Here is an 11,511-nt window from a genome sequence, read left to right as displayed (position 1 = left end):
CAGACCATTGTTGATCAAAGCAAAAAAAAAGAAGAAAGAAGAATTTTCAGCCGAACTGCTAAACTCAAAATCAGAAATCCCCATCACAAACATGAATAAGAGCATCAATTGAAAGAGTTCAGCATCACCAATAACAGTTTAACATAACTCATAGTAATGGTCTTTAATATATTGTTGTGACAATTCGCTAAAGATAGAACACCATGAAATTTCGATATGATACATTAACATAGTAAGGATTTAACTTATATATCAAGAAGATGTATTTGCTTTCTCAATAGCCAAGTCACAACTAAATTCTAACATTAACAAAGAATTCTGGAAAAGAAAAATGCTCATTACTCTAACAAAGAATCAATCAATCCAAAACTAGAACGCGTGAGATTCATCCTATACCGATCATCACACCAAACATAAATTCCTAATATCCCTAGCACAACAATGAAATCCCCTCAAAGGATGACTAATTACAAAACTAGCAGCAGCAGCAGGAGCACAAGCCTCCAATGTTGATGATCCATCGTTGTATAAAAAGAATGGATCTTTCAGCAACTCTTCTGCAGATGGCCTAACAGACATGGGAAGCATACATTTCTCAATAATATCTTTCAATCTAGACTCCTTCACCTTTCCGAGAGACGCAGGCTTTACACCAGTGTACACTTTCTTAAATATTTGAATCCCATTGCTACATTCCATATACGGATATTCACCAGTAACCATCTCAAGAAGACACATTCCGAATGAATATATATCAACCAACTCGTTGTATTCTCCATCGTAACACTCTGGAGCCATGAATTCCGGGGTACCTTTAGTCTCTTTCTCTTTCACAAACTTACCCTCCATAACACGAATCGCCAACCCAAAATCTCCAAGAGTAATTTCCTTCCCACCACTATCAACAAACACATTGTCACACTTAATATCTCGATGGATGATCTTAGGGTTTTGGCAATGGAGAAAGCTCAAACCTTCAAGAATCTGCCTGCCCCAATTTTTAATACTCACCAAATCAGCACCATTACTATCAGAATTCGCAAGATACTTTTTCAAGCTACCGGAAGGGAATAACTCTGTAATCATGTTAAGAATTTTGGACTTGGAATCGAACCAATAACAGAAACACTTCATAACCCTTTCATGGTTCAACGATTTCAACAAAATACCCTCAGCGAACAACTTTTCAGGGTTTTCTAATGCTTCATCTACTACGATTTGGTTCCAAGCAATTTCAATTTGCTCAACACGATCATACCCTATGTACACTTCTTTATAAGCCCCTCCACCCAACATATCACTGTATCTAATAAACCTACCACAAGGAGATTTCTCTACAACTCTGCGTAACTCGCAATTCATCGCGAAAAGTCGAAAACACAGAGATCGAAACAGGAAAAAAGATTACTGGTTTTCAAAAAAAGGTTCGATTGCAGCTGAGAAAGAATCCATCATCATCATCAATGAAAAACTTGGTTGAAAACACATGAATTTCTTCATTGATCAGAACTGAAGGAAGCAAAAGAGTTGATGAGAAAAATTTGTACCTAATTTGAGTCCAACTGAGATTCGGATCAATAAAAATTAGGTCTTCTTTTCTTTCTACTTATATCCCGATTTGGATGGCTAAAAAGATAGGAAAATTACACGGATAAACAAAAATATACTCCTCTATCAAAATTAGCACCCCTTAATGTTTTGAAAAATGAGTTAGATGATAAATAAAGTACTTATTTAATAGTAAGGGTAAAATAGACACAAAGGGTAAATTATCTCATGATTTTCTAAATGGAAAATGGTCAAAATTATCCTTAAACAATTTGAAATAGCTTAAATATACCCCTAAATTATATTTCGGCTCAAAAATACCCTTCTCGTTAAACTATTGGGCCACACCTACCCTTCTAGTTAACAGAAGTATCCATGTGTGTGTTAAATTGTCACATGGATGCCACATGTGCACGCCAAATAGACCCCACCTCCACATAGACGACTACGGAAAAGGGTCAAAACTACCCTTAGACTATTCTAAATAGCTTAAATATACCCTTAAACTATATTTCAGCTCAAAAATGTCTATCCCGTCAAACTATTGGACCACACTTCCCCTTCTGTTTAACAAAAACATCCATGTGTGTGCTAAAATGCCACATGGACTCCTCATGTGCACGCCAAACACATCCCATCTCCACATACCTATTTTTGTTCAAGTTTTGAGCTTTTGTGGTCCCTAATCCAGAAGATGCTCTAAATGATTGTTAAGGAAGTTTTAGATTTTATGGAAAGTTAAAGAAACATTCAATATAATATAGATTTAAGGATTAGCTAGATAGCAGAATTAATTTGAATTTTATTTAAGTTGTGATCTTCAAAGTACAACATAGTAGTATCAGAATAAAATGAAACTGAATTGAGTCAATGTGTATTGTATATTCATATAGATATAACCAAATAACGAAATGATAAAATGAGGGGAAAAGAGTGAAATTAGGGCTTTAAGTCGTGTATGTGGAGATGAGGTGTGTTTGGCGTGCACATGGATGTTTTTGTTAGCAGAAGGGCAAGTGTGGTCCAATAGTTAGATGGGAAGGGCATTTTTGAGCCGAAATATAGTTTAAGGGTATATATAAGCTATTTCGAATAGTTTAAGGGTAGTTTTGACCCTTTTCCATAGTTGTCTATATGGAGGTGGGGTCTGTTTTGCATGCACATGTGGCATCCATGTGGCATTTTAACACACATATACTTCCGTTAGCTAGAAGGGTAGGTGTGACCCAATAGCTTGACGGGAAGGGTATTTTTGAGTCGAAATATAGTTTAAGGGTATATTTAAGCTATTTCGGATAGTTTAAGAATATTTTTTACCCTTTTCCGTTTTCTAAATTGGACAACTATTGCTGGATAACTATTTTTTAGTATATTGTTGGACGGAGGGAGTACTAGTTAATTAGATATAGTTTGGATTAATTACGGCTCACAGCTTAATTTTAGTTGTAATTATATGCGCCTCTCTCCACTCTCTGGCCTCTTTTCTCGCTTTATACATATACAAATACAAATTATACATATACATATATAATTATATGATAGATATACAAATGCATTTGCCTCTCTCCACTCTCTGAACTCTCTCGCTCGTCTCTCTCGATCTTGCTCGCCAAATATACAAATACATATGTATATTAGTTACATATATATAGTTTATACATATATAATTCGACAGAAATACATATACAACTCGTCTCTCCCCACTCTCTGCCCTCTCTCGCTCGCCTCTCTATCCTCTCTCGCTCTGCTCTCTCCTCCCTCTTCGAATTTCTCTTGCCTCTCTCCTCCCTCTAACATGTAACTATGAATCGTAATTAACAAATTATAGCTATGAAGCCTAATTAAAATTATTTTAGTGGCTATTTGTGAAAGTTTCCCAAAGAAAAGATATAAGTAATTAATTTAAGAACTAGTATAAGTTTTTGAAGTAATACTTTTTTTTTCTTTTCAAACAGAGAGTGATATAAGAATTGTGGAATTTAATTAACAAGGGTTCTTTTTAAAATTAAAAATAATCTTATTTTTAATTTTTTTTTAGTAAACAATATTTTGGAGTTTGTTAAGTTAATTAACACCTGTTTGATATTGATGTCGAGAAAAAAACATTTTTTTGAGAAATTAACTGTTTTGTTAATCAGTAAAACTGTTTTCAAATGGACTGTTAGGAAAAAACTAAAAATTTTGCTAGAAAATTATTTATTTAAAGATTAATACTAATTTACCAATTTATGTAGTATAATTTAACTTGAGATAGAGTTCTAAAAAGAAAAAATAAGGATTGTTAATAAATATATAAATAAATATGTGATTGTTTGTGGGAAGGTAGGTCATTCACACTGTGTTTTAGTTAATTTATTTATTATAGTATATTTAATTAATATATATAGAAAAAACCTTATGAAGAAATTATACAGACATATCCGCCATGCAAATGGAAATTAAGTTCCTAAATTATAGTAGTTATATTTCTTGTACTCCTTTTAAAATTATTATTATCTTTTGATTCTATACCTGAAGAAGCAGCTTATTGTTTTTCAATTCTGATTTGTAAGATTTAATTGAATAGTGGGTCTTGATTTGATTTTTGGATTTATTTCTGAAATTTTGTTTTTGGTGAATTGATTTTTTTTTTAAGGTTAAATTTAGTGGAAAGATTTGAACTTTAGAATGAAAAAAGTTGGATTTTCTGGTTAATTGTTGATTCTGTGATCATTTGGTGAATTGGGTTTTTGTGAATTTATTGGTTTGTTTCTCTGTGTGGAGGATTTTGTTGAAGTAGTCCACATTAGGAGGTGAATTTTGTACCAAATTTGAACTTTAGAAAGGAAAAAAGTTGGATTTACTGGTTAATTTTTTATTCTGTGATTATTTGGTGAGTTGGGTCTCCTTTTTCTTGTTGAAATTAGTGGGTTTTATCTCAGTTTGGGGGATTTTGTTGAAGTAGTCAGCATTAGGAGGTGAGTTTGGTACCAAGATTTGAACTTTAGAACGGAAAAAGTTTGATTTTCTGGTTAATTGTTGATTGAGTGACCATTTGGTGAGTTGGGTCTCGTTTTTCTTGTCGAATTTAGTGAGTTTTATCTCAGTTTGGGGGATTTTGTTGAAGTAGTCAGCATTAGGAGGTGAGTTTTGTATCAAGATTTGAACACTAGGAAGATAACATTTGCATGTGTATGAGAAGAATGAGGACAATGAGAGGTGAAGTAGGAGTATTGAGGGAACAACAATGACTACAGAGTCATTGGGTTTCTGTCCTTCTGGAAGTTATGGTTCTTTTGCTACAATAATTCTGCTACATCACAAACTACACCCTGAAAGCCACCAAAAATGTTTAAGGAGAAAGAAGGATTGCTCCCCGGGATTCACAAATTCGCACCAAGAAAGAAGGTGGGGATGCTTCTACTGTGTGCAGTTTCACTAGCAGTTTTCCTGTGGGTCGTGTTTGTTGACAAAGGTTAGATCTCTAATCTTTTGACATTGCTGCTTTCTGGATTTTCTTACTAGTTCAGACTGATGCATGTTGATAGACTGATTGTTTGATTAGGACTTTCAACTTTCAACATAGTGGTGCACACTTTATTTTGATACATTCAATGTGATTCTGTTTTTATTTGTGCTGATTGAAACTTGAGTTACAGTTTGTCGTTCTAACCCTCTGGGAAATAGCATGTTTGATTATAAGTGGTGACACGAAATTAACAATCTTATATAGCTTTATGTTGCAATTTTAAAACTTGTGTTTTTTCTCATCTTAATTAAGCTTTGAGCTTGCTAGATGCTGGAATCGTTACCTCGGTTTGATGGCATTTAGCTTTGGCTCTTTTTAAGCTTTTCTTCATAAGGTAAGTTTCTGATTATGTCTCGTTTACACGGGAAGATTCTCATCTAACACAGTACATTATTTTAATCTTCTTCCTGGACATGGATAAATAAATGAGTTGATTTTGTTGTTCGATGTGACGTGGGTGATAGAATATGGCAATGCCCTTTCATCACTTTGTTTTTGGCTTCTGACAGCCTCTGCAATTCAACTCTTTCATAGGTGAAGCACAAGAAAGTAACCCCCCCATAGGCAATAGGTTATTTCGAGAAGCTGGACAGAAGGATAATTCTACTACTATTGAGTCGGTAGAACGAACTAATGCTGGACAAAGTGCATCGACTGTCCAACCTCCTCCTCCTGTATATTTTAAAGGATACATTCTTCCTCCTGGGAATCCATGTGAAAGCTTCACATTGCCACCCCCGCCAGCAGATAAAAAGAGGACGGGACCAAGGCGTAAGTTAAAATCTGTCATACACTTTTCAAACATAGGATTTTAAATATGTCGCTGTCAAATTTTCTCTCTGATGGACTGTTTAGGTGAGAAAATGTAAGCTGCAGATTCTTAACTGGATGTTTACATTCTTTCAGCATGTCCAGTATGCTACCTCCCTGTTGAACAAGCTATTGCACTAATGCCTGATGCACCATCCTTTTCTCCTGGGGTTAGCAATTTGACTTACATTCATGAAGAAAATTCAGAGAAACCCGAGTTCGGAGGATATCCTTCACTGGTGCAAAGGAATGATTCATATGATGTAAGAGAGTCCATGAGTGTGCATTGTGGGTATGATATTTTTTCCACCTGGGCAGTTCTTGTAATATACAGCTTCACCCACCTTTTTTTCTTTTTGAATTTCGAATTTTTCTATTGGCTTCATCTATAAGATACTGATGGATAGAGTTGTAAATTATTGCACATTTCACAATGTGTCTTACTTCGTTTCGTTTGTTTATTTCTTCTGCAAATCCACGTGATAGATTTGTTAAAGGAATCAGGCCTGGACATCAAACAGGTTTTGACATTGATGATTCTGACCTTCATAAGATGGAATCTTGTCGAGGTGTCGTTGTGGCATCAGCAATATTTGGTACGGATCTTTCAGTTCACGTGCTGACTCATTTCATGTTGAATCTGCTGGCAATGATTTGTAACAAGTACATTCTTGGACAGGCGCTTTTGATTTGATAAGGCAACCAAAAAATATCAGCGAATATGCCAAGAAAAATGTCTGCTTCCATATGTTTGTGGATGAACAAACTGAAGTTTTTTTAAGAAACTCTAGTGAGCTAGATGGTTCCATGAGAATTGGCTTATGGAAAATTGTCACTGTTCACAACCTCCCTTATGATGATCCGAGGCGAAATGGGAAGGTTGGTATTCTCAATGATAACATCACCTATATTGAATAGTAGTTAAAATTTGCAAGCATTATTAGTTGGTGATGAGTATTTATTAGAGTACATATCACTGAAAGGAGAATAGCTATGTTAAGAACTGAAAGGAGAATAGCTATGTAAAGAACTGAAAGGAGTATGTGCCAATTTTCTTCTCTTTTTGGTTTCCACAAACCAACTTCCTCCCATCCCCCAACCCAACCCAACCCAAAAGGTAATTCCAGAATTTTCAGGTTATTGACATCTATGCCTCATTTGTTAGGATTGCTTTTCATTCAGATTATGATCACTGATTTCTCCCTCTATTTTCATCTGCATGATTGCCTTTTAGTATCGTACTTTGCATTTTCTATTTGGATTGAAATGACAAGGCTATGTTGTTTTTCTTTTTCGACAATGGTGGTGTCAAGCCTAGCTTGCATGCACCTCGACTATTCCACTGGGTGTCTGCCACCTCCCGCAACACAGATAACTTTGCCACCAAGGCTTAGGCAGATGGGAAGAACTGACCTAGTGGTTTTTTTTTCTATTGGGATTTGAACCCTAGCCTCCCATGGGTTTTACCCACTTCATTTGCCACCAAATCACGCCCTTTGGTGCAATAAGGCTCTATTCTTTCTAACTTCCTTTTGTTAGGCACTGTTTGTTCTTTCCCTATCCCATTTAACTTTTGTTCGATCAGTATTCTTCGGCGATGTGTATATGCTCATGAAATTATTACCTAATGGTATAGAAAAGCTTTTCAGTACTTGAGAACCATTCATTGTATGATAGCTTAGTGCTTCAAGTTCACCTACCTAGACTGGTATCACTTGTAAAATTCTCCAACTAATTTGTATTTGTTGACATTTCAGGTTCCAAAGCTTCTGCTTCATAGGCTCTTTCCCAATGCTCGTTATTCTCTATGGATTGATGCAAAACTTAAGCTGGTTGTTGATCCCTACCAAATACTTGAAAGGTACATCTAAGACTAAATACACCATTCCATATATTCAAAGCAATAACCATGATGTTGCTTTCTCTCGGTTAAATTCTGTCTCTTGACGAATAACAGTACAGGCTTCTGTAGAGCCTCCCATATGACCTTCTAAAAGGTGTAGGACATTTCTTCCCCTGATTTGTCATTAGATCATTTCACCAAGAGTTTCTAGCTAGAAGCAACTATAATAAAGCATACGGTGCTGGCGGCTCTTAATCATAGTAGCCTCCACATGCTTTTATCGGCTTTCTGTAGAAAAGGTAATAACAAAAGAGTAAAGTTTCCGGAAATGCTAAATGTTTGTTGCCAATAAATTTTAATCACCTCTCTGATTTGCTATAGCCTGGAGATCTTCTATCATTTTTATCATATCAAAATTGATCTTTCTGCTACATGTCAGTATTGCAAAATGATAGATATTGTCACTATTGTGTTATGAACAGTGCTAACGCGTTCTGGACACCGTCGACAATGATTTTGCAATTTTTTGACACCTTACAATAATGAATAAAACATACATGTTTTTTTTTCCTTCAAAAAGATGAATAAGTCATACATGAAAATTGTTCTTGTCGCGTGACATAGATTAAGAGCAAACGTGAGGAAGTGCTAAATGACCCTAATCCTATTTATTACAAGGAAACTATCTTACTGATCAGGGGATTGCCCTTCTGATAGAAGGGGTCATAAAAGTCTGCAAACATTGAATGCTGGGCTAGTGATGCAGAGCTTTTGTTCTTACTGCTTAGTCGAAACCTTTCTTTCACTTATGTTTCAATTTCAGGTTCTTGTGGAGAAAAAATGTCAGCTTTGCAATATCAAAGCATTATAGGCGCTTTGATGTGTTTGTAGAAGCAGAAGCTAACAAAGCTGCTGCAAAGTTTGACAATGCTTCCATTGACTTTCAAGTTGAATTCTATAAAAAGGAAGGTCTAACTCCTTATTCCGCAGCTAAACTTCCTATTACAAGTGGTAATGATGTAAACCTCCTTTCTCTTATCTTTTTCATAAATCTGATATAGACATTTTCTCTTCGATGAATGTTTTAGCATACTATTTTACATGCAGATGTCCCTGAGGGATGTGTAGTAGTAAGGGAGCACATTCCAGTTTCCAATCTCTTTGCTTGTCTTTGGTTTAACGAAGTGGATCGTTTTACTCCAAGAGACCAAATTAGCTTCGCCATTGTGAGGGACAAGATCATGTCAAAGACAAATTGGACGTTGAATATGTTCTTGGACTGTGAAAGACGCAACTTTGTGGTTCAGGTGATCTTTTGTGTTTTGCCTTTTGGATTTTCAAAGATCTATGCTCTGATAATGGAATGGAAAAGAAAAAAAAGGAGATGTGCCTCCCCGCACCAGATTCTTTTTGAATTCACACCAAATCTTCATAATATGCTAAGATTCTTATGGCCCTCGTAGGAAAAATGCAATGTGCAGTTGCATGATACGTGACTACTTCTCGAGTTGACATTTTATTCTTGAACTGCTCTTCCTTTAAAAAAATGATGATATCAGTTCAGTAGACATTGAATCTCTGTTATATGATAGGATATAATAGATTGGCTATCTGTTATACTCTTTTATTATCTACAGGGGTACCACCGCGACATTCTTGAGCACTGGTCTTCCCCACCTCCCCCTGGTGCTACTGAAATTGTTCATCCTCCACCGCCTGTACCTGATGAAATCCTGCAGACCTCAAGCAACATTACAACGTCAAGTTCAGTTACTGAGCCATTAAAGAAGGTACCCTCAAAGCGCGGGAGAGACAGGAAAAAGCGTCATAGAAAAGTCATTGGAAATTTTGCTTAAGCAAATTCTTGTTTTTTTTTCCCTTACCTGTTACAAGGATATGAATTTTGCGGTTATGAACTGAGATACATGAGCATTATAGCTTTTAACACAAGGAAGGTAATCAAGTTTAGGTGTCAAATTTATTCATTTTTTGTTGTATATAATTGAAGGCTTAACATTTCTTTTTTCCTATCATAGCAATATCATACTGGAAATAGAACTTTCAATTGCTATCTCAGTTACTAAATTTCTATCCCATGTAACTCTTGTTTCTGAAGAAAGTAAAGCATTCAAAGGCATTAACACAATAGTAAGAGGTAATGTTTGCGTACATGAACATCTTCTTTACCACCAAAAATGGTAATGTAAGACACTTCTATACTCATGCTTGTCATCTTTTCGTGAATACCATCCAATCTAGTCTTTATTCTTTTATTCTTAAAAATATGGGTGCTAACCAGATTTTCCATTTTATATGCAAGTTCAATAGAATTCTCTAGACAGTGAGACCACCTAAAGTTGGATTTCCAATTGTAGTTTTTAGTTTGGGGTGCAATAGTAGCATAGTTGCTTAGTCATTCTTCCTCTTATGTATTACAGTATAGTAGGTGTTTTACTAGCTATCTTTAGCGGAAAACGGACTTAATGGACAAATAAAGGATAGACAAAAGTCTGTCATCCTACTCTTTCTAGACCCTGCTTGCGATAGTACTTCCTTTCAATCAACAAGTGGAGAAGAGCTTTCTCTTTACTTCTTTCAATGATGATTGGTGTCCAACCCATTTTTGCGCGTTTCAACTATTCGATAAATATTTGCTACTTTCCATTCGCACATGTATCAGGTAATTATGTCCGCTATGATTTAAGCAGATGAAAGAAATTATCTAATTTTTAATTTTTTTTTTGTCAAAGATTTGAATATGAGATTAGCTATTTTCTTTGCTTTTCCTAGTTTGGCTTAAATAAAACGACCATAGTACCTAGGTATTCATATCAATTCTTCTAACAAGTGATTAGTCTATTACAATTTACATGTATCATAAATTAATTCTAGATTTTCTGTTTATACAAGTACATGATACTCTGGTATTCCATGATTCACTCAAATTATATAAATTTACTAGTACCTCTTCTTCTTAGCCCAATGACACATAATTCGAAACTCATGATATCCAGCTTTGTCTGCAGCAAGATTCAACATGCCCAACCTACATATCACGTGTTGCTCTCTTATCACTAGCCCAAAACTCTCGAGTTACTAATGTAACAACTGAAGCACATATTCAAAACTAGCTTCTTGCATTGCATGACGTTATGAGGCTCTCAGTTCGCAGTATACAGCCCCCGCTTAATCATAACTCACCTTCAGTTGTTCCTGTTTGGAGTTATCATTTGTTGATGAAGCACCACAACTTTTCACAAAAAACTGATGAAAAGACACCCTCCACCTCTAAAGACCTCACAAACTCCTCAGCCTTCTCCACATTTCCCTGATTTTCCCAATATTCTACACAGGCACGTAAAGTCTCCTTGCTAGGGATAAATTTAGGCGGGCAGATTGACATTGCCTTGTTCAATGCTTCTATGGCTTTTGAGACCTGATCTTCATGGATATACCCACTTGCCAAATGACACCATGTGATGACAGTAGGAACACCTCCTTTTGATAATCCTCTGTCGAAGAGGGCCTCAGCCTTGCGTAGAAGACCATTTTTACAATATGCGCCAATCAAAAAGTTTGGAATTTGGAAGTCATAGGATAACCCCCTTGATTCCCATTCCTCAAATATTTGTTCAACTCCTTCAATGTCATCAAATTTCATTAACAAATTCATCATACTAATGTAACCCTTGTTATATATTCGTAGATTCTGCTTGAACAGATCCCAAACTCGATGTAGCTCTTCCTTCTTCCAGCTTGCGCATAGAGGTTTAGAAATACACCAAGTACACCCTGCTTATTC

The 11,511-nt window shown here is 35.7% G+C and overlaps 2 protein-coding genes and 1 pseudogene across 3 annotated transcripts in view; 1 reads left to right on the top strand and 2 right to left on the bottom strand.

Moving 5' to 3' along the window:
* LOC125865819 (squamosa promoter-binding protein 1-like) overlaps positions 1-11,511 on the bottom strand; it is an 82,817-nt gene that overhangs the window by 29,422 nt on the left and 41,884 nt on the right. The gene's annotated exons all lie outside the window — the stretch shown is intronic.
* Positions 336-1,573, bottom strand: LOC125865823 (serine/threonine-protein kinase WNK8-like). The gene has a single exon (XM_049546077.1). The coding sequence runs from the start codon at positions 1,360-1,362 to the stop codon at positions 403-405; it is 960 nt and encodes a 319-aa protein (XP_049402034.1). The 5' UTR covers positions 1,363-1,573; the 3' UTR covers positions 336-402.
* On the top strand, positions 4,024-9,785 carry LOC125865818 (probable hexosyltransferase MUCI70; annotated as a pseudogene). Its single transcript, XR_007446401.1, has 9 exons — positions 4,024-5,002; positions 5,591-5,827; positions 5,963-6,158; positions 6,353-6,462; positions 6,546-6,745; positions 7,624-7,727; positions 8,533-8,720; positions 8,817-9,016; positions 9,347-9,785. The product of XR_007446401.1 is annotated as a probable hexosyltransferase MUCI70 (transcript).

Source organism: Solanum stenotomum, chromosome 5, assembly GCF_019186545.1.
Source record: "Solanum stenotomum isolate F172 chromosome 5, ASM1918654v1, whole genome shotgun sequence".
NCBI classification, from domain to species: Eukaryota; Viridiplantae; Streptophyta; class Magnoliopsida; order Solanales; family Solanaceae; genus Solanum; species Solanum stenotomum.
The sequence above is the reverse complement of the archived record's forward strand: the minus strand, read 5'-3'. Positions and strand labels throughout refer to the sequence as shown.

Coding starts and splice junctions, on each gene's coding strand:
- LOC125865823 (XM_049546077.1), bottom strand. CDS start 1,362: ATGAATTGCGAGTTACGCAGAGTTGTAGAGAAATCTCCTTGTGGTAGG.